Source organism: Gracilinanus agilis, chromosome 2 (genome assembly GCF_016433145.1).
Source record: "Gracilinanus agilis isolate LMUSP501 chromosome 2, AgileGrace, whole genome shotgun sequence".
Taxonomy (NCBI): Eukaryota; Metazoa; Chordata; class Mammalia; order Didelphimorphia; family Didelphidae; genus Gracilinanus; species Gracilinanus agilis.
Genome location: NC_058131.1, coordinates 473,552,599 through 473,580,304, shown reverse-complemented (window position 1 = coordinate 473,580,304; position 27,706 = coordinate 473,552,599). Strand labels below are relative to the sequence as shown.

At 36.1% G+C, this 27,706-nt stretch overlaps 1 protein-coding gene and 1 non-coding gene across 2 annotated transcripts in view; one reads left to right on the top strand and one right to left on the bottom strand.

The window, feature by feature from the left end:
• The window catches only part of TBPL2 (TATA-box binding protein like 2), a 66,945-nt gene that overhangs the window by 9,395 nt on the left and 29,844 nt on the right, over positions 1 to 27,706 (bottom strand). The window contains exons 5-6 of the mRNA XM_044662050.1: positions 25,818 to 25,985; positions 20,497 to 20,591 (exon numbers count right to left, since the gene is read on the bottom strand). Coding sequence (XP_044517985.1) covers positions 20,497 to 20,591; positions 25,818 to 25,985 — 263 coding nt within the window. The remainder of the gene's footprint in view (positions 1 to 20,496; positions 20,592 to 25,817; positions 25,986 to 27,706) is intronic.
• Positions 23,094 to 23,203, top strand: LOC123238377. Its single transcript, XR_006505569.1, has one exon. It is a non-coding gene; the product is annotated as a U6 spliceosomal RNA (small nuclear RNA).

Here is a 27,706-nt window from a genome sequence, read left to right as displayed (position 1 = left end):
TTATGTCTGAACTACTGCAATCAGCTTTTGGTTGTTCTCCCTGTTTCAAGTCTCTCTCCATCCCAGTTCATCTTCCATACTTCCATACATACAAGGCCAAAGTGGCCTTCTGAAAGTAAAAATCTAACCACGTCACTTCACTGCCAAAGTAGGCTGATGGGCTTCCATACTTCCTAGTGTTTGATATTTCCACAGCAGAATTGACTAGTTCTAGAAATATAAAGGACTCAAAATACAAAACTCTGGTCTGTTTCCAGAGAGAAACCCTGATCTCTGAAGAAGGAACCCTTTGAGTCCTGGGTGGAACATGGTGTTGCTTCTGATGAGATATAAGGGTGGCAAAGGTATGAAATGGGGAAGAGTGGGCAATTGCTAGAAAACCTCAGGGAACCAACTTATGATGTGGCACACTCAAAATATAATACTCTGAGACTATAATTTGCAAATGTTAGCCCAGTCTGGGGACAGAGAAAGTGCTAATGATATCTGTGTGAGGTTCCTTTCAGCAGGAGGTATCTAATTTTAAGACAAAAGAAGCTACTATTGAGGGCTATGATCAAAGGTATGGTTCCTTTGGAGTCCATAGACCATGAAAAACTGGCTTGAATTCTCGAAGGGACTGTATAGGATGTCTTGCTGTTGATATAACTACAGTTGCCTAATTGCAAGAAACCAGGAAAGGGAATAAGCATTTTTATAGTACTTACTATGTGCCATGCACCGTGCTAAGTGTTTTTTACAAATATTATCTCATTTGATCTTCATGACAATATTGAAAGGTAAGTGCTATTATTACCTCCTTTTTATAAGTGAGGAAACTGAGGCAAAGGTAAAGTAGTTTACCCAGTGCCACACAGCTAGGAAGTATTTGAGACCAGATTTGAACTCAAATTTTCCTGTTTCCAGGCTCACTCTATTCACTGCACTGTCAAATGCAAGAACTTTAAAGAAATATTGCCAACCCCATTCCCAGCATTCTGTATAAGTAAAAATTTATCTTTCAGAAAGAGATATCTGGGAATATGCAGAGGACATAAAAAAGCTATATTGTGATATTCCAAAATATCCTTGGGTATGGGACACTGAGGCCCATGAATCAGTCAGACTGCTACAGTCTGTGGTTCACCTTGGAGATGACCTAGTGGGCAGAGCCACTCTTCCTGGAAGGAGCAAAGGGCTCAGGAACAGAAGTCAAAGCATCCTCTGATCCAAAAAAGCAGTAAAACAATGAAAATGATGAGGTAACGTTATATTTGGATAATGAGACCAGTCTAAACCCTAAAAAATCATAAACACGACCGCATTCTTACTTACTTATGATTCCATCTCATCTGGACCCACAGAATCCCTCAGAAGTGGTGATGAAGAGTGAGAATATGAAATATCCTACTTCACAGAAGAAAGGATGAAGGTGACCACAGTGTCCCAATTCCTCTATGAAAACCATTTGAGGACAATTCTAATTGCAGCCTACAAAAGGGCTAGGGCTTCATATATTGATTGACAAGGACTGTCCATACTGGGGTTACACAAGAGAGCCTGGTATATGATAAAGAAGTTGTTCATGATGACTCTAAACTAGATACCTTTTGTACAGCACTGATACCAACCCCAGGATATTTGAGATGCTAATAGCAGACTATAAGCAGTAAGCTGGGACTCAGTAGATGAACATTTTAACCATGCAGCGTGTGCCAAGGTCTATGCAAAGATAAATACAGAGGGTGGCAGAGAATGTACTCAAAGCACTGATTTCTTCAACTCAAGAATAAATTCAGAAAAAAATTTGATTTGGTGACTTTCTGGTGCCTAAAGGATGGAAGAACCGGTAGAAAGAGAAGTTTAGCTGAAAGATAAAGGTGTTTTTGGGGGCAGCTGGGTAGCTCAGTGGATTGAAAGCCAGGCCTAGAGATGGGAGGTCCTAGGTTCAAATCTGACCTCAGATACTTCCCAGCCGTATGACATTGAGCAAAGTCACTTGACCCCTATTGCCTACCCTTACCACTCTTCTGCCTTGGAGCCAATACACAGTAAAAAAAAGAAAGAAAGAAAATTGTTCACACTTTTTAAAAATTCTGAACTTAAACATAAAAAAGCATCTCCATATACACAGCAAAAGATAAAGAAAATTGTACAAGAAACTACGATAATTATTTCATAATGATTGCTTTAAGATGTATATATAATAAATCCCATGTTACTTTCCTGGTTGTCCATAAATTGTCCTCTTCTATATAGCTAAAAATGTTTTGATGATTTTTTTTTTAAACCCTTACCTTCTGTCTTGGAGTCAATACTGTGTATTGGCTCCAAGGCAGAAGAGTGGTAAGGGTAGGCAATGGGGGTCAAGTGACTTGCCCAGGGTCACACAGCTGGGAAGTGTCTGAGGCCAGATATGAACTTAGGACCTCCCATCTCCAGGCCTGACTCTCAATCCACTGAGCTACCCAGCTGCCCCCTGTTTTGATGATTTTGATCGAAATTAGTACAGTCATACCTTGGAGATATCGCAGATTCCTATTCTAGACCAGGAATATAAAGCAAATATCACAATAAAGTGAATCACATGAATTTTTTGGTTTCCTAGTGCATATGAAAATTATGTCTGCTTTAATTAAAAATGCTTTATTGCTAAAAAATGCGAATCATTATCTGAGCCTTCAGCAAGTTGTAATTCTTTCCTGGTTGAAGGGCCTTGCCTTGATGTTGATGGCTGCTGATTGATCAGGGCTGTGATTGCTGAAGGTAGGGTTGGCTGTGGCAATTTCTTAAAATAACATAGCAATGAAGTTTGCCACAGCAATTGAGTTTTCCTTTCTCTTGAATATTGAGAGCCTGTTGTAGGGTTATTATTTGACCTAATTTCATTATTGTTGTATCTCAGGGAATAAGGAGGCTCAAGTTAGAGAGAGATGAGAACTGTTGGTTGCTCGAGTAGTCAACACAACATTTATTAAGTTCATGGTCTTACATGGGCATAGTTTGCAATCCCTGCAAAAGTGACAACAAAGGTCATTAATCGCTGATCGCCATATTGATATGATAATAATGAAAAAAATTTGAAATACTGTAGGATTTACCAACATGTCACACAGAGACACAATGTGAGCACCTGCTCTTGGTGCCAATAGACTTGCTTGCTTGATGCAGGGTTGCCACAAACATTTGATGTGTAAAAAACAAAATATCTGTGAAGTACAATAAAGCAAAGTGCAATAAAATGTGATATATACTGCCAACCCCACTTTCTCCAACCCCCCACCCAGGTAAAAACAAAGAGAAAAAAACTTTTTAAAGAAAGTGTACTGCAGGAAAAATAGATACAATAACAAGGTCCATAAAATGTATATTTCCGCTCTTTGTGTCCATCATCTGTCAGGAGATGGATTGCATATTTCAATATAGGTTCTCTGAAAAAATGTTCGCTACATTTATCAGAGTTTTTAAAGTCCATCAGGGTTATTTTTGTTTACAATGTTGTCCTTGTGTAAATTATTCTCTTGGTTTTACTAACTTCCCTCTGTCAGCTCACAGTATCCAGGGTTTCCTGAAATAATCTTTTTCATCATTTCTTGTAGTGCAATTATATTATATTCATATACTAGTTTGTTCAGTCACTTCCCAACTCATGGACACTTCCATTCTGGTTCTTTGTTTTTCTTCTCCTTCTTCCCTCCTTTTAATTTTGCTTCAGGACAAGAAAGCTTATTTTGCTTGTGAGTATTTTCTATCAAGTATTATCCTCCCTCTTCACCACTTCCCTCGTTTCACTTCATGATTCCCTAACAAGTTTGATGTATTTTGACACCAAAATGACACCAAACTCTCTCTCTGTGTATGAGTGTAAATTCAATCTTCCTTTACTCATTCCAGATGAGTGAGATTCATCTATTGTCCATGCCTTCCTTTGGTACTCTTCTCATGCAACTTGATTAAAAGAAAGGGTAAGTTCTATCCCCTTCTTCCTTCCTTATATACATCAATATATTCCTCTCCCTTCTTTAAACTCTAAGAACAGAACCAATCAGTCCCCAGGTTTTCTGTTTTTCTGAATGATTTTTTTCAAGTCTTTGAGAAATTAAGGTTTCTTCTTCCCTATTAAAATATTAGCACTATATCATCTTACAACTCCTTCCAGTTACTACCTTAAATTTACCTTTCTAGGTGTCTCTCCATTCTTGTATTTGCATCTCAAAGTCCCTACTCAGCTTTAGTATTTTCATCAGAAATACTAGGGAAATCCTCTATTCCATTAAGATACCACACCCTCCCCCCATAGTACTATGCTCAGTTTTGCCGGGTATATTGTTCTTGGTTATAAATATTTATTACCAATTATATATTATAACAAATTTCCACACAAGTTTTCCTAAGTTATATGATTAAACTTATCTCCATTCCTTCCTTCTCTTCCCCCTCCTGGTACTGGCAGGCAATTCAATCTGGGTTATACAGGCATTAGCACGTAAAACATATTTCCATATTGTTCATTTCTGTGAGTAATCTTATAAAACCCAAACCCCAAAACATAAACACAAATTAACAATTGCAAAAGTATATGCTTTTATCTGCATTCTGACTCCAACAGTTCTTTCTCTAGAGGTGGATAGGATTCTCAGTCATACATCCCTCAGAATTGTCCTGGATCATTATATTGCCAATAATTAGCTAAGTCTACCACAGTTGATCATTCTACAATATTGCTGTTACTGTGTACAACACTTTCATTCATTCTTGTTTTTAAACTCATATATTTAACCTTTTGGAATACTGTATTCAAGCACCTCAAATTTATAGTAGAAGCTATAAGATCTTACATGATCCTGACAGAGCTTGTTTGGAATTTGAACTATTTCTTTGTGGATGCCTATGGTATTTTAAAATTTAATGTAAAAGCTCTGGATCTGGACTGTAACATTGCTGAATACTGTTCCTTTTGGGAATCCTGTTGGGAGGTAGGTCCTTTGCATCTTTGCCTTCTGGTTCTTTTTCCTTTTAATGATGACCCAATTAAAAAGTATTCACATTTTCTCTCCTTCCTACCTTCCCCTAGCTGGAAAAAAAAGAAAAACAAAACCTTTATAAAAAATATACATAGCCAAGCAAACTAAATTCCCATATTTTCCATATATGAAAATATATTTCATTCTGCATCTTGAGTCCATCACTTCTCTGTTAGGATAGGGTAAACATTCTCTATCATTGGGCCTTTGGAATCAATGTGTTCCCTGAAAGCAAATTTGGCCATTTCATTGGTTAGAGTTCCCAAGTCTTTTGAAATTGTTTGTTTTTACAATGTTATTATTGTATAAGTTGTTTTTCTGGTCCTCTTCACATTGTATTAGTTCATTCAAGTTTTTTTAGGTTTCTCTGAACCCATTCCTTTGGTCATTTAAAAAAAATCTGAAATAAAGGATTATTTTTCTTGAACTATACATATATTATCAGGCAAAACATATTTCCATATTGTTCACTCTTGTAAGAGCACACTCATACAAACCCCAAAATAAAACCATAAATATGTCGATATGATATACATCCTTCTGATTACAACAGTTCTTTCTCTGGAGGAGGACAGCATTCCCACTCATTAGTCCTTCAGAATTGGCCCAGATCATTGCTTTGCTGAGAATAGCCTAGTTTTCACAGTTGATCATTGTACAATATTGTTGTTACTGGGTACAATGTTCTCCTGGTTCTGCTTATTTTGCTCTGCATCAATTTATGTTGATCTTTCCAGCTTTTTCTGAAACCTTCTTGCTTATCATTTCTTATTGCACAATAGTATTACACCACCATTACATTACCACAATTTGCTCAACCATCCCCCAACTGATGGGCAACCTCTCAATTTCCAATTTCTTGCCACCACAAAAAAACTGATATAAATATTTTTGCACAAGTAGTTCCTTTCTCCTTTTGCACTTCTTTAATTAAGAGTGATTTGGAACACTTTTTCATATGATTATCAATAGCTTTGGTTTTTTCATCTGAAAATTGCTTGTTCATATCCTTTGAACTTTGGCCATTTCTTATGGAACATAATATTCATATTTATATATGAATATACAATAACAGTATATTTATATACTAATTTGTTCAGTCATTCTACGACTTCCTTACTTTCTATTTTTTTTCTGCTACAAAAACATCTGAAATATTTTTATATGTAGGGAGTTTTATCTTTTCTTTGATATCTTTAGTGTATAGGCTAATAGTAGTATCAATTGGTCAAAGACTATACACAGTTTAATAACTTTAGGGACATAGTTCCAAATTGCTTTCCAGAAAGATTAGATCAGAACTCCATCAGTGTGTCTGTCTTTTCATACCTCTTTCTCAAACTGTCATTTTTTTTTTGCTAAGTTTGCCAATCTGATGAGTGTCCTAGTCCTCATTTAATTTGTGTTCCTCTAATTAAGTAGCTATGAAGCCAAGGACCATAGGCTTCTTAGGTATCTATCTATGGGTAGATATCAGAAGGCCAATAAAGTTTTTTTTTATCTTATATTTTTTCTCAATTACATTTAAAATTTTTTTTACTTTTCAATAAGAAAAAAAATTGAGTTCCAAATTTTCATTCTCTCTCCCCTCCTCCCTATTTGAGAAGTCATTTGATATAGATTATACATGTGCAGTCATGCAAAAGCATATTTCCATATTAGACATGTTGTAAACAACAAAAAAAAGACCCTAAGAAAAATAAAGTAAAAAAAAAACTTGCTTTGCTCAGCATTCATACTCTAGCACTCTATCATTTCTTTGGAGGTAGACAGCATTTTTCATCATAAGTTCTTCAGAATTATCTTGGATCATTGCACTGCCCAGAATAACTAAGTTATTTATTGTTGATCATCTTATAAGATTGCTGTTTCTTTGTATACTGTTCTCCAGGTTTTGCTCACTTCATTTTGTATCAGTTTATATACTTTCTAGTTTTCTAGAAACATCTTGCTCATCACTTTTCAATTATCCATGCTTATTACCACAATAGTATTCCAATACAATCATATACTAAAACATGTTCAGCCATTCCTCAACTGATGGGCACCCCCTCGATTCCAATTCTTTCCCACCACATAAAGAGTTGCTATAAATATTTTTGTACATATAGGTTCTTTTTCTTTTCCTTTAGTCTTTTTTGGGATATATATCTAATAGTGGTATTGCTTGGTTAAAGATAGGCAGTTTTATAACCCTTTGGGACTGTTCCAAATTGCTCTCCAGAATGTTTGGATCTGTTCATAATTCTACCACCAGTACATTAGTGTTCCAATTTTCTCACATCCCTTCCAATATTTGTCATTTTCCTTTTCTGTTATGTTAACCAATCTGCTAGATGTGAAGTGGTACCTCAATGTTTTAGTTTGCATTTTCTCTAATTGATAGTAATTTATAACATTTTTTTTTCATGTAACTATAGATCAATTTGATTTCTTTTTCTGAAAACTGTTCTTATACTTTGACTATTTATCAATTGGGGAATTGACTAGTAGTTTTATAAGTTTGTCTCAGTTCTCTATATGTTTAAGAAATGAGCTTTTGTCAGAGAAACTTGCTGTTAAATTCCCTCCCCCCCCCCCCCCAGTTTCCTATTTTGGGTTGCCCTGGTTTTCTTTGAGCAAAACCTTTTAAATTTAAAATAATCAAAATGATCCATTTTGTATTTAAAATTATACATTTTACATGCTCTCATGTTTGATCCCAAATTCTTCCCTTGTCCATAGATCTAATAAACTCTTCTATGCTCCTCTAATTTGTTTATATTACCCTTTATATTTAAATCATGTATCCATTTTGACCTTATCTTGGCACATAGTATTAGATGTTGGTCTATACCTAGTTTCTTCCAAACTAATTCTGTGTTTCTCCAGCAATTTTTGTCGAATGGCAAGTTCTTGTACCCAAAACTTGGATCTTTGGATTTATCAAACACTAGATTACTATGGTCATTTACTGCCATGCACTATGTACCTAATCTATTCCATTTATCTGCCCCTATATTTCTTAGCCAGTAGTAGAGTATTTTGATGGTTGCCATTTTGTAATACAATTTGAGACCTGGTACTACTAGGCCACCTTCCTCCACATTTTTTTCATTGATTCCCTTGATATTCTTGACCTTAAGTCTATGAATTTAGATGTGAAAAAAATTACATTTTTATTTTCATTAATATCTGTTTAGAATTTCCTTAATTATTAATTGCAAAAAACACCTCATAATTCTGTTTAGAGTTCATAGAGTTTACCATACAGCCAGAACAGCTCGTAATGCAAAAAATGCTAAGACTTCCTACTTTAATATTAGAGATGTGGAGCATTATTTTGGATTTCTTCCTTCGAAAACTGCCTGCTCATGTCGTTAGACCATATATTGAATAACAATTTCTCATTCTTAGAAATTTTAATTATTTCATTTTATATCTTAGAAATGAAACCTTTATCAAAGGTGTCTGCTTTAAAGATTTCCCCACCACCAATGAACTATTTCTCTCCTAATTTTAGCTGTATTGATTTTGTTTGTATAAAAACGTTTAAAATGATACATAATAAAAAAAATGTCCATTTTATCTTCTACAATCTTCTCTATTCTTTATTTGGTCATGAACACATTTCCTATATGTAGATCTTCAAAGTAATTTCTTCTTTGTTCCTTCATTTTGTTCATGATTGGAACTTTCATATTTAGGTCATGGTTCCATTCAGAGTTTTCTTGGTACATTTTGTGACATGTTGTACAATATCTAATTTCTATCAGATTACCAGCCAGTTTCCTCACATTTTCTGCTGAATGAATCCTTACCCTAGTAGTTGGGGTTTTAGGGTTTAATATTAGACTATGAGGTTCGTTTGTTTTTGTATGTTGTATATCTAATCTATTCACTGATCTATTTTTTAAACCAGTATCAAACTGTTTTGATAATCACTTTATTGTAACAGGGTTTGAGATCTGTTACTGCTAGGCCCCATTCCTTTCTATTTCTCTATTAGATTGTAAGTTTTTTGAAGGCAGGCACTATCTTTTGTTTCTCTTTGGATACCCAGGGTACAGTGTACAGCACATAGTAGGTGCTTAATAGATGTTTATTGGTGAATTATTTCCTTTTAAATTCTTGACTTTTTTCCTTTAAGATGAATTTTATTATTATTTTATTTCTCTGAAGTAATTCTTTGTTAGTATGGTATGGTACTGAATAAGTTATTGCAGTTAATGCCATTTTTACTGCATAAACAATTAGTATCCCTGCTTATTTAGGCCTATCTCTACAAAGTGTTTTGTTGTTGTATTCATATATTTTTCAATATGCTTTGGCAGATGTAGACTCTCACTTATTTTATATGTTCCATAGTTATTTTAAATACAATTTCTCTTTATATGAATTTTATTGGTAATATACACAAATGCTAATGATTTTTGTGAATTTGCTTTATATCTCATAACTTTGCCAAAGTTATTTCAATTAATATATATTTGTTTCTCCAGGATTCTTCTCTAAGAAAACATGTCATCTGCAAAATGTGAAGATTTTGTTTCCACTTTACCTAGGCTTATACTCAATTTCCTTTTCTTGTCTTTTTGATGTAGCTAGCATTTTAAACATTTTCTCACTCAGTAATGGTGATAATGGACAACTTTGCTTTTCCCTTGGTCTTATTGTAAAGGCTCATAATTTATTTGCTCTCTGATTTTAATAGTCAGTTTTCATTTTTGTTTTGTCAAAATATAGATTCCAGGCCTTTTTTTTTTTAAACAATGATTTTCAGGGAGACCAACAATTCTTAAAATATCTCTCAATCTATTGTCCATGTGGTTGTTTTTTATATTAGATATCATATTTTCTTCATTTCTCTATCAATTTTATTGATATTTTCCTAATATTTTTATTATTAGAATTATTATTATTAGAATTTATTATTATTGTTATTAGAATTTATTCTAATATTTTTTGCTGTCTCATGGAGTCAATAATTTCTGTTAGGCTATTCAAGTTTTCAGAGAGTTATTTTAGTAATATTTACTACTTTCTCTTCCAAACTGTTTGTTCACCTTCCAGTTCTTCTTACAGAGATTTAAAAAAAACCTTTTTAATCTCTTGCTTCATTTCTTCTAGACATTCTTGTGGAAAGTCCATTTTTAATTTGAGTCGTTGCTTGTAATTGTTACACAGTTCCTTTCTTCTTCTAGTCTGGGTTTGAGCATATACTCTTTTTTAAAAATATAGGTATAACATGTATATTCTAGTTCCTATCCCAAGGCCAGGCTGATGATCTTTCTCTCTACAATTTTTAAAGCTACCCTAATGGATTAAGGTATCTCTTCTTTCTAATACCATCATTTTGAGTCCCCATCAATGTTCCCTCCTATTATTAGGGGCCTTTGACTAGCACCCCACCTCCATTTAACCACTTAGCATCAATTTGATTAGCACTCCACCTCCATTTAACCACTTAGCATCAATTTTACACAGGGATATTTACTCTGAAGATATACCAAGAATGAAAGTACAGATATTTCACTAAATATATTCAAAGCATATACTCCACTATACCACCCTGATCTTCAGGGTCATGGACTCAAAACAGCTCAGTTCTTATCCAATATTGATCTCACCAACTTTCCTACAAACACTGTATTTCAGCCAGATAAGTTCTTGTCCCATCAAGTTTTGGACTTGGGTCTTTAACACCATTTTCAAAGATCATCCCTTGCTCCTTTGGGCACTGATGTTTTCCTGGTTTCATAATCCATTCTGGATTCCAGCTCCTAGATTCTTGTGGCTTGCAAGCTCTCCTGAACTTTTGAAACACTCAAGGCCAAAAATTCCACTTTCTTTACCTAGAACAGAAAAGAACAAAAAGGCCACACAAACAAGGTCTCTTCTTCAGGAGCACTGGCTTTTGAAAAGTGAAGGCTAAAAGACTTCTTTACTTACAGCATGGTCTTTTACAAGATACTGTGAAATTGTCACCAAGATATACTAAAGGGCCATTGAGGTAAAAGGAAAGATAGTTGATGCTAACAGACCTTTCTGTGAATGCTTCCAGTACCAAAGCATGTTCCCTTCACCAATTGGTTAGCTGACAAGAAGCAGTTATGGAATGGTTATATATGCTCCACAGTTTCTCCAAGGCATTTCTCTTAGACATCATCATAGTTCTCTTGGAAACAAGGTCCCTATAGCATCCTCCATGCGGAGAGGTTGCATCAGCTGAGCAAACTAATGGAATCTGTACATGGAATGAGTCAGTCAAACTTCTATTATACCAATCAGTAATTTCTTTGGTTTACTAATCTCTAAGGAGGTTTACTTCTTGCATTAAGGGCTTTGTGCCAGAGCCAAACTGCCCCACCTGGGTTTTGGATGGGGAGGTCCATGCTGCTTGATCTTATCTTGGGTCTCTGGAATATTTAATTGATTTCTTCCCCAGAGTTGGGTCCCCCTGTTTTTTTTCTTTGAGGTTTAGAGTGCTGTATCTTTAGGTCATTTTTATAGTATTTCAGGTTAGAGAGCTAAGAACACCTTAAGAACATCAAGGTCCACAGGAATTGATGCAGAGTGAAATGAGCAGAACCAAGAGAACATTGTACACAGAAAGTGAAACATCATGGAACAATCCAATGTAGTGGATTTTGCTTCTAGGAGACAATCCTAAGGGACTTATGAAAAAGAATGCTATCCACATTGAGAGAAAGAACTGTGGGAGTAGAAATGCAGAAGAAAAACACATGACATCATTTGTTTATATGATTTGGGGTTTTGGTTTTAAAAGAATGCTCTATTGCAAAAATGAACATGGAAATGCTTTCTGGCTCCAGGAGTGGGGAGGGAAAAGAGAAGGGAAAGAAAATGAATCATGTAAACATGGGGAAAAAAAACAAAAAACACCAGGGTCCCCTGGTCTCTAATCTTCCTAGGACTTTCTTAGGAAAGTCCATTCCTCTTGGTATCTCTGAATATCTAAAGGCTACAAGTATTGCTAGCTTATTTATAATCATGCTGGGGAACTTGCCTGGCTCTTTTTTCCTATCACTTATGGGTATTTGGCTGCAGTTCTGGAGTACAAGAAGTCACTTTCTGTAGTTTCTCAATGGACTTCTTGATTATTTGGTCTGGTACAAATTTTAAGACTTTGCTTAAGGAGGTAGGTGGGAGCTGGGTGTTCCTTTTCCATTCATGCAGCCATCTTGGACAGCACTTTCAATGATACCAAATGGCTCTCATCATTTTTAACAACATTTTCTTGATCATTCCATATGGCATGTAGATCATGCAAAGCCATGGTCTTCGAGGAAATAAAAATTGTGGTGACCTGAAGGACAATGTTAAGATGTATGTTGGATATAAGTAGACTTTAGCTTTACCAATCATGACTTGGGCACAAGAAGTAGCATAAAAGGCATCAGCCAACATATGTATGACAGGAAAAGATTGTGGAACTTGCAGAGAGAACTAGAAATATGATAGGAATAGCCAAAGCATTGCACTGATATTCATAAAGCAATACTAGAACCAGAGGAAGAACTGTAAGTATGGTGCTTAGATCTCTAGCCAGACATCTCTGCCAACCAGCTGCCACACTAGGGAAGGGAAGCCAGCCTCGCTGAAGGAGCAGGGCATCTTGAAAGTGAGAGAGGCGGCAACATGTGCTGTACAAGTCAAACTTCTACCACCACCTTGACCACCATTTCCCTTCCAACCCTGATGGAAACATCTCTGAACCCGAGCCTTGGGTATAACAGTGTCCTGCACAGACCAGCAAACCTGCTTCCAGGCTATCCTCTACAGCTATTATTGAGGGAAGAAATCATCATGAAGATGACCCACCTTCCTCATCACCCTTAGCAACAAATGCTGACCAGTTTTGACCAACAGGAATACACAGAAGCCTTTGCAGTAGCAATACCCCCCAAACTACCATCCCTGTTTCTACCTCAGCCCTCAGAGCATTGTCAAATGGTTCAACATCAGAAACTGATACAATTTTATCAGTAGAAATTATATTAAAGAAGAAGCATTACCATTTGCTTTGCTGCTTTACCCTAAGGATCAAGGGATTTTTTTCCATCTGATTTACAGCTGAAACTTTCTATGTGTATTGTCTCCCTCATTAGAATATAAACAATTTGAGAGCAGGGAATTTTGCTTTTTTATTTGTATTCTCAGGGTTTAGCATAGTGCTTTATACATACTAAGCACTTAATAAATGCTTCATTTATCAACAGACTGAAAAGTCATCACAGGTTGTTAATGGGTTTTGTTCAGCACAACTATGAACTTACAGGTCTATTGAAGTGTAGGGGGAAAAAGAATTTTGTAAAGTAGGCTTTAGTATACATGTTCTGGGAGGCAGTAAGGAGAGAATCTACACGTTAGGTAGGCAGGGGAGGATTGGAGGGCTGCAATTACATCTCTAAGGACATTATAGCCTAAAAGTGGGTTCCAAGTTTAGGGGTTACAAAGAATAACTTCTCTCATATCATTTCATCTCACATACACACACACATATCTCCTTTACCTTCAATCTTGGAATCAATACTAAGTATTAGTTCCAAGGCAGAAGAGTAGTAAGGGCTAGGCAATTGGGTTTGACTAGCCCAGGGTCACATAGTTATGAAGTGTCTGAGGCCAGATTTGAACACAGAACCTTCCATCTCCATGTCTGGCTCTCTATTCATTGAGCCCTTTAGCTGCCCATTACACATATTTTTTACTTCTCTTACATCAGAGAAATAAAGAAAAACTTGACATAGATTTCTTCTACCCTATTCAGGCTTCTGGACACAAGGGCATGCATTCACCTCAGGGATACCCTATACGAATAGTAAGATATATGGTAAATAAAAAGATTTCATATCTTTTTAATTTTTCAGAGGGATTCTATTTTGGTACTCTCTTCTGGGAGTTTGGTAACACATCAATTTATATTTGTTTTTGCTTCTCATTAGAAATAAAAACCTCTCTTCCACCCTACCTTCTATTTAAAAAGTTTCTTTATATTAAAACTAAAGCAGATTTAAATAAGGATATTCACTTATAGTCACAAATAAGGATACCAGATAATCCTATGTTTTGGCGCCTCCTAGAGGGCCACAATTACCAACCACTAGAAGAAGAAAATCACAAGTTGATATCATTAATATAGAATTTTAGAGCTAGGAGGGAACATTGATATAGTCTAGTTCAGACAGTATTTCACAGATGAGAAAAAACGTGTCATGGAGAAGAAATTAAGACTGGAAGAGCGGGGACTAGATATTGTGGTCAGAGAACTCCAGTTTGAATTTTAACTACCAGAGAATCCCAGAGCTATCTTAAATTTAACGTGTCCAAATAGAATTCATAATTATTACCTCAAGTCATATACTGCTTCCAAAATTTTATCAAAGGCAACAACTTTTTTTTTTTAGTACGCATGTTTATATCTTTGGAGTCCTCTGTGATTCCTCACTGTCATCAACCTTTCATAGTCAGTCAGTTGACAAGTTTTGTCAAATTTATGTCCATAAAATCTTTTGCCTCCATCTCCTTCTGACCACTCACACAGCCAATGCCCTAGTTCAGTCCCTTATCACCACTCCCTTGCCTGGTCTATTACAATATTCTCCCAATTGTTTTCTCTGCCTCCAGGATCTTCCCTTTTCACAAAGATGCCAAATTGATATTCTAGATAAGTCCGTCCCTTTGCTTGAGAAACTCTTCTGTTTGGAATGTATCACGAAGATGACTGATGACTGTCAATGGGATAGATTCTTGAGAACTTCCTCCTGTGGACTATGAGAGCTATGGAAACCACTCTCTTCCTCTCCTTTGGACCTCCCTTTTTTCATAGAACTGTGTATCTTTGGTGCTTCCAGAAAGGGGATCTTTCTTCCCTCTTCTCCCAGCAGCAATGGGAGCTTACAGCACAGTCACATGTATTGGTCCAGGTAGGTCAGAGACTGGATCTTGAGCCCTTGGCTTTCTTCTTCTGGTTTCTATTTACTTTTATGAGCCCAAGTTAGCAACAAATGATTCTAAGAAATGGATGCTTCCAGTCTTGGTGTTTGTTCATCTCCAGGAGTTCAAGAGAACCTCATTGTAAAAGGGAATTCTTTATTCTCTTTTAATTTACATTTGTGAAAGGGAATTCTTTATTCTCTTTGCCTAGTTGGAGCTAACACTTTGGTTAACAATAACTTAAGTACCTCTACTTAGTACTTCACTAGATTGTGAAGACAGGATTAACCCTCCTTTGTATACCTTTTGATTAAATCAACAAAAGCTTGAACTAGGTGGAGGAGCTGAAAACCACCTAGAGAATTCACACTCTGGAAACTCAATCAGTCAGGAATCTGTGAACCCTTTTGATGAGCACTTGCCCCTCCAGAAGGTGAGAACTGGTTCCCACATACACTGCCCCTTGGGCAGTGCTAGACAATTTGGAAGCTGTGATTTGGCCCCTGTGAAAAGGGGAAGAGACAGGAACCCACTATAAAAGATCCTGAATTTCTGGGGCTAGAGAAGGAAGTTGATTCCAAGAAGGAAGTCAGCTTCAAGAAGAAGGTTGGCTCAAGGAAGAAAGTTGGCCTCAAGAATCAACTTCAGCTTGAGTCATTGTCTTGTTCTGCCTCTTGGAGAGAACTTGGGTGAGTGGATAGCTGGCTTTCCCTTCCTGTCTTCTGGAGAGAGTTTAATTCCTATTGAAGGTCAACAAGTCCTGGCTAAGTCGAGCACCAGAGCAATATTTAGTTAGATAGGCTAATGTCTTCCCTACCCTTTTGTATTTCTCTGCTTTCATTCCTTCCACCTCTTTGTAAATAAAAGCTATTAAAGTCATTTTGACTTTGATCAATAATAATTTGAATCGGCAACTACCACTATTATTTATAATCTTCATATATTTTAGACAAACCATTAAAATTTAATCCTTACATGACTCAGGTGCTGGCTGCCTAGCAGATTTATGTTTAAGCTTCTTGGAAGAGATTACCAATGGTAGGGCTGTCCTTTGGTTGAAGGATTAAAGGAGGCTATATCCTTGCTGGGCCAGGAGATTTGGCTCTTGTGATTTTTTTAGAGAGTTTAGTATTAGAGTTAGTGTTAGAGAGTGTTTAAAGTGAATGTGTTCAGCATTCTGTTCAGTAGCCCCAGAAAGTTGTCTTTATCATCCAGTAAGAGAATAATGACCATAATAGGGACATTTGAATTATTTTACACATTTGTTAATGTAAATATCTATGATTCTTTTGTACCTTATAGAGTTTCTATGGTAGGGAATATGAAAAGTTGTCCTATATCTGATATCTGATACTTACCTTGTTTTGTACACTGAGTGCCTTTTCTAGAAAGGATCTGTTACCCATATTTTGAGAAGACTATCAAAAGGAGTCATACCTAAGCTTTATTTTTGAGATTTTCTTAGACATATTTTAAGGTAGGGCAAGAGAAAACCTGACTCCCTACCTTTCACCCCATTTTGGGTTCACATTATCTTCCAGGATTGAACTTCAGTCTGTAAAAAACTGGCATCCCTTTTTAAGGCCCCCTGGGATTTATGACACAAATGTAATTCCTAAGTAAGGGTAGAATTTTGGGTAACATATTCCAGCAATATTTATTCAGCATCTATTATACTTTTCTAAGTCTCAATTTTTCTATTAATTTTACTACAGACAAAAATTGAAAGGCCAAAGAGTAACCAATAAAAATAGTAGACTAAAAAAACCCTTCTTTCTAAAATGACATATTTACTTCACATATCAAATTGTTATTATGAATTAGAGATTGAGGTTGACCTAATCCTATTGGTGTGTTAATGTGTTAGAGAGCTCATATCACTGAATAAAGCTTATATTTCAAGTACTAATTTTCAATTCCTAACTTTTTTTACCCCCAAGGGTATGATGGAGCTAGCTTTGGGACCTGGTTGTAATTTCTTTCTTTTTGTAAAAAAGCCTTGCCCTCTGTCTTAGAAACAATTGTTTCTAAGGTAGAAGATTAATAAGAGCTAGGCAATTGGGGTTAAGTGACTTGCCCAGTGTCATATAGCTAGGAAGTGTCAGAGGTCAGATTTGAACTCAGGACTCCCTGTCTCTAGTTCTGACTCTCCATCCATTGAGTCACCTAGCTGCCCCCCACTCTGGCTGTTAATTTCAGTATGAACATATACACCTTGGAAACTGGCAACTGCCACATTCTGACTTGATTTTATTATTTTGTTGATTATTTAAACTTAAGAAAGCATGGAGAAAATGTTAATGCAGATTAAACTTTTTTTTTCCTGGACAGTCATTTACCAGCACACCTAAATTTGTGGGCACTATTCTGTGATAATTTTTCACAAGAACTGCTCTCAGGGGGCCTATCTTTCCCCAAAATAACTCACCATACCCTAGAGTTTCCTATATAATTTTGGAGAGAAATAAGGCTAAATGTGAAATATTTTACTATAACCTCTTCCAATGGACAATTCTAATAGCAGAATGAAGCTTCACAGTATAATTACTGCTTCTTTTTAGAGAACAAAAACAGACTTGTGATTAAAGAAAATTGCCAAGAAGGACTTTTGGGAGATCATCTCAACTCATTTTTCTAAATTAAATTTACATGAAATTATGGAGCTGCCATGCTTCCTCTAGGTAAAAGATGTCAAAGCATGGCACAAATCCCATATGGACAGTCCCATATGTTAACCTTTTGTAGACATAATTGGTAGTCTACATCCTTTACAGGATATGTTAAGTGTAGGGCAACTCAGTGGCTAAAGCACTAAGATTGGAGTCAGGAAGACTTGAATTCAAATTTGGCCTCAGACACTAGTAGTGTGACTCTGGGTAAGTCATTTAACTCCCATTTGCCTCAGTTTCCTCACTTGTTAAATCTGATAACAAAACACCAACCTCTTAAGGTTGTTATGAAGATCAAAGGAAATAGTAATTATAAAGTGCTGAGGCACATAGTTAGTGCTACATATTAGCTATTATTATTACTGTTATTTTTATTAGGCATTAATGCAAAAGAACTCTGGAATGTTATTCGTTGTATTGCAGTTTAGGATACAAGAACCAATGATAGAATCTGTTTTCTTTCACTATGCATATTTCTTATAAGAGTTTGATTTCTTTTTTCAAAGGGAAGTGAGGAGGTGGGAAAGAAAGAAAATAGATTTTTGCTAACTGAAAAACATTAAATAAAAAAAAAATCCCATGCATCTTATTTGTGTTGTCTTAGTGACGACCAGGAGGTACAGTGGATGCAGAGCTGAGTATGAAGTCAGAAAGACTCATCTTCATGAATCCAAATCTGGTTTCAGACATTAGCTGTGTGACCCTGAACAAGTCACTTAACCCTGTTTGCCTCAGTTTCCTCATTTATAAAATGAGCTAGAGAAGGAAATGGCAAACCATTCAAACATCTCTGCCAGGAAAGCCCCAAATGGGGTCATGAAGAGTCAGATACAACTGAAATAGCTGACCAAGTCACTGCTTTCTATAGTGAGTTATGTGGTGGTCTTGGGAAAGATGGAGTTTCCACAAGCCAGATCTTCTCTGTTTAGTAGTAGTAGAGAAACAACTCAGTAGTATTGAGAAACAACAGTAGATGGTCATAACAATGAAAAAGGGAGAAAACTGTTATCCCTGGGTCAGATGACTTAACTGTATCTGCAGTTTTCAAAGACAGGGCTGTGGAAATAGTCTTAGTAAAGGCTTTCTCCAATGAAGAAGCAGAGCTATAATCTAGTGGCAGGAATTCTGTACCTGAAACATATTACATTTAACTTGGGGTAAGTTCAAGATGAGAGAACTGTCACTGGAAAGGTTTTCTGGAAAAAAAAAATCCAAAGATTTTAGGGAACTATAAGCTCAACATGGCTTATCAGTATGATAAGGTGACCAAAAACACAAATTCTATGTTAGAAGGTCTTTTAAAAAAAGGATAGCATTCAGGTGAGAGTTCGACTATACCCTGTCTTGGTCAGATCTTGAATACTGTGTTCATTTCAATTTTAGGAAGGACACTGACAAGGAGGCTTCTTGATTATGCCATATGGTGATCCCTATAAGCAGAGATTTTTAAACTATGCTCCATGAACCTTAAACAAATTTTTTTGATAACTGCATTTTGATATAATTGTTTTCCTTTATAATCGAATTATCAATAATATAAATTATATAAAAATAAATTATATAAAAACAAATAAATTATACAAATTACAGAATTAATATAATATAGATTATATATTTATATATTATCTAATTACATAATTAGATTATAAAGGAAAATAATTATATCAAAATGCAGTTATCAAAAAATTTGTTTAAGGTTCATATATATAAATATTATACCAAGAAGGGATCTATAAATTTCACCAATATGCCAAAGAGGTCTCAGGACACAAAAAAAGTTAAGAACTTTTTGGTGGAAGGAATTGGGGGTGGTTAGTCTGGAAAAAAGATGAGTTGTGAGGCAGGGGGAGAATTCAATTATTTGGAATTTGATCACATTTAATAGATTTACTCTGACTGGACTCAAATATCAGAATGAGAGGGGCAGATTTAGGCTTGGACTATGGAAAAAAAAACTTTCTAATGATTAAGAACTACCCCAAAATAGAATTGGCTATTTGGGGAGATAGTGGGTATGTTTTGTTTTTTAGTCAAGTCTAATTCTTTGTGACCCCAGTTGGGTTTTCTTGGCAGAAATATTAGAGCTGTTTGCCTTTTCCTTCTCTAGTTCATTCCTCATACAGATAAGGAAATGAAGGCAAACAGAGTCAAGTGACTTGCCCAGGGTCACAGAGCTAGTATGTTTTGGGGGCCAGATTTGAACTTAGGAAGATGAGTCTTCCTGTCTTCAGGCTCTGGCACTCTATCCACTGTGCCACCTAGCTGTCCAAGAGATATCAAGGTTATAATCTCCCTTTTGGTATTTACTGGGTAGATGTCCACCAGTAGTAAGTCAGTTCTCTGAGCAATTGTTTATTCATTTTTAAAATGGATAGTAATACTCTATGTGTGTGTCTGTATATTATATATATATGTATATATATTACATATGTAACATATATGATATATAAATTCAGCAATTAATACTAGGATTAAAAGATAATCAAAAGTCAACTTCAGGTTATACCTTAGTCACAAATTCTAAAATCATAAGGTTAATATGAAGTTTTACTATAAAAGTACTGAAATCACCAAATATATATATTTTTTAACCCTTACCTTCTGTCTTGGAATTGAAACTAAGTATTGGTTCCAAGGCAGAAGAGTGGTGAAGGCTAGGCAATTGGGGTTAAGTGACTTGCCCAGGGTCACATGACTAGGACTTGTCTGAGGTAAGATTTGAACACAGGCCCTTCCAACTTTAGACCTTCCTCTCCATCTATGGAGAGCTACCCCATCCCAATGTTTTTGGCTTTTTTTTTTTTTTTTTTTTTTTTTTTACAAATAGCTGGAAGGACAAATAAATATTTGCATTTGGGTAGAAGACAGTAGATATTTCCAGAACTTACCTGTTAATACCACTTTTCCGGATACAAAGATAAGCAATACAATCCTTGGCTTAACCATTCTATAAATAAGGCCAGGAAATAGTTCAGGTTCATAACTGTTATGATATCAGAGGAAGAGATTATAAGTCCTTGACAGCTATTTTCATTTCATATTTAAAACTCAGTATGTAAAATGTCATATTAAAACATTTTTAAGAATACCATTTACATAATATTATTTTGGAAGAGATTATATTCAAATTATTATTTAAAACACAGAATTTTAGGATTAGAAGGGATCTCAGAGGCCATCTAGTTCAACTTGTGCATCTTACACCCAAACAAGAATTCTCTCCATAATATAATTGGCAAGTAGTTATCCAGCCTTTGTTCAAAGACATTCAGGGAAGGGGAACTCACTACCCCATAGCAGTTTCATGTAAGAGCAGAATGTCTTATTTAATAGTACAACACTTCAAAAATTATCAGTCTCCTTAGGCTACTGATTTTAACATGGGCCATCTTAAAGCCATCTGAATATCAACTTATCAACTAGTTTAGTTCAAGTAGAACATAATCTTAATATGAATTTAAAAGTAACGGAGACAAACCTAGGAGTCCTCCTGATCTTTGGGAGTTTAGGTCATGTGTGTTCTGGCTCTTTACCGAAGGGCTTGGTTCTTTGGGATGACAACTGTCTATTTGGGGTTGCCCCTGGATTCTCTCATCCCCACAATATGGAGACTTGAAAAAAACTCTAAGTATTTTAATTGATTGAAAGCTCAATATGAGTCAGCATGACTTCGGCTGCCAAATCTCAGGATGCATCAGCACAAGTATCATATCCTTAAGGATAGAAGTCATATAAACTGGGCAGACCACATGTCCAGTGTTGCATTCAATTCCATTCACTGTAATTTAAGAGACTGACGATGTTCTAAGGAGGGTTACTAAGATGGTAAGGAAAATCCTAAGCTATATCATAGGAGGAATGGTTGAAGGAATTGGGGATATTTGGCCCCGTAAGGAAAAGTCTTAAGGCATATATTTGACTTTTTTCAGATATTTGAAGGGCTGTCATGTGCAAGAAAGATTAAAAGAGATAGGGAGCTAAAGTCAATGGGTGAACATCATATAAAGATAGATTTCAGCTCAAGGTAAAAGAACAAATTAAAGGTATCAAAGGCATAGATTGTTTTGTGAAGTAGTGAGTGCCTTTAGAAGTCATTGAGGCAGATTGACTGACTGGCAGGGATATTGTCTAAAGGAATTCTTAATGAAATGAAAGATTGGACCAAATGACCTCTAAGTTCCCTTTGAATGTTAAGATTTTGTAATCTTAGAATTAATTATACATAAAATACATACCTGTCCTAGAAATATATAGCAGAAATAGCCTAAGCAAATCCAGAGAGTACTACCCCCATCCCTCCCATTTTTGGGAAGGAGCCAAAGTGAAAAATTAAGAAAAACCAGGTCACGAGGTAGAAGAGAATATTTTTTTTTTCTATATAGAAGAGGATTTGTTTTTGGGAAGTATGTATAAATAAAATCACATATTCCAAACAAATTACCAGAATCACAGAGAGGTTTAATATTTTTGATCAAGCTTCATTTGGCAGTACCACCTAAAATTTTACTTTTAAATTTTGTATGCCCTCTCAGGTTCCTTTCAGCTTTAAATCCATAATACTATAATCCTACAATGATCTTTTTCTTTCCCCTAACTCCCATCTGCAAACTCTTAATGATTTTTTTAAACCCCTACCTTCCATCATAGAATCAATACTCTGTATTGGGTCTAAGGCAGAAGAGCGATAAGGGCTAGACAGTGGGGTTAAGTGACTTGCCTAAGGTCACACAGCTAGGAAGTGTCTGAGGCCAGATTTAAACTCATGACCTCCTGTCTCTGGGAATGGCTCTCAATCCACTGAGCCACCTTGCTACCCCCATCTTAATGATTTCCAAACAGCTATAAGGACAAACTATCTGCTCTTTAATTTGACTGGTTTGTTATTGGAGGTTCAAATACTCTTGGTTAATTGGAGGTCTCACTAGAGCTTTTAATATCTTCTCCCTTCTAGGAGATGGATGGAAAGACCACTAGATGGTGTGTCAAGAAATCCTAGGTTCAAATCCTCTATCACTCACTATCTGTGTGAACTTGGGCAAGTCAATTAATTTATTTCTCAAGTTTTTCATCTGTAAAATTAGGTTCTTAGACTGGATGGAGTTAAAGGTTTTCCAGCACTGAACTCGTGTTTCTGTGATTCTGCTGCCACAGTCCTCAGGAACACATAGAGAAAAAAGAAAAAAAAAATGTCCATTGGTCTGAAACTCTACATTCTCTATAGTTTACCCTCTTGAGTTCTGCCTGGAATCTTCTCTTTCTTTTCTCTCCCCAAAACTGAGAAGGGCTGTGTAGTAGAAAAAACGGTAGTCCCCTAGCATTAGTCTTGGCTCCACTATTTACCGTGTGACCATAGGTGGTTCCATTGCTCTGGACCTGTTCACTTATTTGTGAAATGCAGGGTTTGAATTAGATTATCACTAAGGTCTCTTCCATAGCTCTACTGGTCTATGATTACCTGAAAGAAGTCATCAAAACATCAGGGTCAGTGCTTGCTTTGGCAGCACATATACTGAAATTGGAATGATACAGAGAAGATTAGAATGGCCCAGCGCAAGGGTGCCATGCAAATTTGTGAAGACATAGGGGCCATTTTATGGACTTATTTTTGGCTGTTTCTCAAGGTAGCCAGAGAAAGCAGAAAGGAACTTCACCCAGACATAGCTGGGGCCGGAGTTGCCAGGAAAGTCTACTCTGCTGTACAAACCAATGAAATCCTCACAGTGGAGTATATCATAAGGCATCAGTTCAGAATCAGGCATCTGGCATGAAGAATACACTTAATGTTTATGGAATTAAAACCTGGGGCTAGACAACATGAGGCCATTTGCGAAGCTATGGGAATGCTGACCCCTGAGTTGGGTACTATTGAGTTTGAGTGCACCCAGCTACCAAATTGAACTCTCTCAAATTAACATGCCAAAGAGTTCTGTTTAAGTTTGGTTACTCGTGTCACTGAAGAAATCTATTTAAAAAAATAATTCCTTAAAGGGTTCTTAGAGGAGAATAAACTCCCTTTCTTCTAACATTTTACATATATTAATAAATAGCATTTATAATTTTCCATATATATAATGGGTATGCTATATATAATTTTTGATGTGATCAAAATAATATTGTAACATTTTCTAAATCTTGTCCATTATCAGTCCTCAACCCTGCTGAGTCTCCCTGGCAGAGTCATTCAAAAGCTGCATCAGTGCCTTGAAAATTAGAAGTTTGCCATCTCTAGGTGCCAAGGTTACTTTAGAATTTAAGCCCAGAATTCAGTTTTGATCTGATCAATTCCCACACTGGAGACTGTTTTATTGCTAGTGGTAAACCCATCTTAAATTCATTGGGGGTTGGGAGGGGAGGAACTGGGTAGCTCAGTGGATTGAGAGCCAGGCCTAGAGACAGGAGGTCCTAGGTTCAAATCCAGCCTCAGACACTTCCCAGCTGGGTGACCCTGGGCAAGTCACTTGACCCCCATTGCCTAGCCCTTACCACTCTTCTGACTTGGAGCCAATATACAGTATTCCAAGATGGAAGGTAAGGGTTTAAAAAAATTCATTCAAGGATAAGCTGAAAGGATTCACATTACTAGGAATAAATGTGGGCATGGGGAAGAAGGAAACAAGCATTTATTAAGCTCCTATAATGTGCCAAATTCTGTGCTAAGAGCTTTATAAATATTATCTTAAGTGATTCTCACAATGACCCTGAGAGGCAGGTGCTGTTATAATCTCCATTTTACAGTTGAGGAAACTGAGGCAAGCAGAGATTAAATGACTTGACCAGGGTCACAAAGCTATTAAGTGTCTGAGGCTGGATTTGAACTTGGGTCTTCCTGATTTAAAGCCTAAGGCTTTACCCACTGCATGCATCACCTAACTACTTCTAACTAATGAGGTTGATTGGCAACCAATAGAATGCCTAAGATGAGGTATCTTCTTCCCTTTCCTTCCATCTTAGTTGGGACAACTTTGAAAGGTTAAGAAAATACTTTGTAAACCTTAAGACACTTTGCTATAAATGTGAAATACTATTATTAAGCAGTATAATTATAAGAGTGAACCATGCAAGTTCTCTAGATGTTGCTGCCACCTCTCTCCCCTTTCCCTGGAGATTCTCTCCAGAATAAGCATCCATCAGTTCCAAGGTGAAATAGCCTGGAGGTCATGAGGCTCAGAAGACCCTGCGCTCAAGACATGTGCCATGGCTAAATGCAACCCTGTAGTAAAGATGAGGCTGAGGAGTCCTAAATATACTTACTCTAGAGCAGAGATTCCTAATCTTTTTTTATGCCATGGACTCCTTTGGTGGTCTGCTGAAGTCTACAGACTCTGTCTTAGAGTAGTGATTTTCAAGTGCAAAAAATTAAATACATAGGATTCCAAATGAAAAGTTACATTAAAATATAGTTATTGTATTTGTATAGGCTATATATATCATACACATATATGTAAACACATGTATATGTGTATTGATAAGTATACATACAGGTGTGTATACATGTGCACACATGTATATACGTACACATACACATACCTATATGTGTATATATGAACTTTATGTGTGTATATATAAAATAGATATAAATATATACTATATTGATTTGGTATATATAAAAATAGATATAAATATATACTATATTGATATAGTATATATATACACAATAGCTATGAATATATACTATACTTATATAATATATATATATATAATAGATATAAATTTATATCTTTTTTTATATATATTTATTTCATAGTTCATAGACCCAGACTAAAACCCCTTTGCAATCTAGAGGCAGTTCTGGTTTAATACAGACCCTAAAATAGGTATTAGATGAGACTATCCACATGGTTTTACCATCTGACTTCTCATCTTCATTCCACTACCCTTCTCCCTCCCTCCCTATTTTCTTCTCAAATCTCTGCCCCCTGCTAACTTTATTAGTCCTAACAAGTGGACACTCCTCTTCCTCTCCTGTATGGTGTCATAGCAATTGCCTTTCATGCAGTAGGTTTTCAATAAAGATTTGTTAAATAAACTCCAGATTTAAAAAAAAAAAAGATTGGAAGTGTGGTATTTGATAATTTTATAACCCCTTAGGTAAAAGTATCCCCTTCTGTCTTTAAATTTAAAAAATTAACTTGTTTTCTAAATGACATACATTATATTATCAAATGATTTTAACTTTGAAGTAGCAAAGGTCAAAAGAAGGCCACCATACCTAGCGAATTGTTGATGGGTGAGCACCAAGCTTTCCAGCCTGATTGGAAACCTCACATCACAACTTCCAACCATGTTTTGGATTTTAAAATCCAGAAATCTGGCAGGAAATCCAAGCTTTTGCACTACCCGGGCAAATTTCCTTGCTGCGAGGCGAGATAGTTCTTCACTGGAAAGGGGCATAAACATAAAGGTTGTAAGACAAATTCCAAAATGGTTCCCAATTTATTTAAAATACACACCTACATTCTTGTATGCTTACAATCTTCAAGGTATTGAGAGTTACATATTACAAAGGAGTTTATGAAATAGTTGACTGAATAAGACATATGCACACGAAAAAATAAATCAGCGTAAATGCTAAACTGTTATATATTAAGAGTTGCATCCATGACAGATTTCTAAAAAACATGCCATCATATAACCTGATCTCTGGATATTTTTTACTATAGATCTTCCTTTTACCTTAGACTTCAAATAGCAAGAAAATGATTAGAAAGGTATAGTACACAGCTATAATATTGATCAGATCTGTTTTGGGGGTGAGGTGGGAGAACAGGAGCAGGATATAGGAAGAATGGAGTTGATGAACTAATTGGATCCCTCCATCTTTAAAGATAGGCCAAAAACTTAAAAGGACAGGGAGGGAAAGAGAGAGAGAGAGAGAGAGAGAGAGAGAGAGAGAGAGAGAGAGAGAGAGAGAGAGAAGAATTACCTGCATTAAAGAAACTTACATCTAAGTAGGGGATATAAGAGTAACAATGACATCTGATATCTTTAACCTTTTAAGCACTATATAAATCACATTTCTCTCAACAGTATAGTGAATTACATAATTCAAGAATCATTATCCCTATTTTATAGATGAGAAAACTGACAATCAGAGAGATGATGCAAGTTACTCAAGACTACATAACTAGGAAATGAAACGGATCCTAAATCTGGTATTCTTTCTATGGTAAGACAGACAGACAATTATAATTCAATGTCAAAAGACTTAACTTCGAAATTCTCTGGGAGAACAGAAGCGACAGATTTCAGCATGCTTGGATAAAGAGAGAATGAAAGTCAGGGAAAATCTTTATTATAGATATTGCATGCAAACTGAACCAACTATAGACAGAGATGGAAGGAGCAAAAACAATTTAATGAAGGGAACACAATGAGCCCAAGGCAGTCAACGATGATAGAGTTTAGTTTGTTGGAACGTGGTTTTCGAAAAAGAGAATAGTGGATAATGAGGCCAGAAAGGTACATTGGAGCCAGATAGTGAAAGAACTTGAATGTCAGGCTAACACATGCAGATTCCATCTGCTAGGCATTTGTAGCCACTGACAATTTTTGAGCAGGGCAGTCACACTCTGGAATGTATAGATCAGAAAGGACAAACTGCAAGCAGAGAGACTAGCTAGAAGGCTATTGTAGTCATCAAGAATAAATGAGGCCCTAAATAAGGCAGTTTGAGTTGAACTATAATCAACAGGACTTGGTCACTGATTGGACCTCAGAGACAAAAGAGATCAAAGAGTCAAGGAGAACCCCAAGACTTTCAACAAAGGAAACTAAGAGTATTCCTGGTTGTGCCCTTAACAGAGGTAGGTAATAACTCTTAAGAGTTGTAGAATATTATGAGTTGGTTTCAGAAATGTTTATTGTTTAATTTATTATATATGTACAATAATAATAACTAACATTCAAGGTTTTTAATAACAATCCCGGACAGGAAAGGGAGAGAAAGAAGGGAAGTAGGGGGAGAGTGTGTGTGTGTGTGGGGAAAGGGTGAGGAAGAAGGAGAGAAGGAGAGAGGGAGAGAGGGAGAGAGGGAGAGAGGGAGAGAGGGAGAGAGGGAGAGAGAGAGGGAGAGAGAGAGGGAGAGAGGGAGAGAGAGAG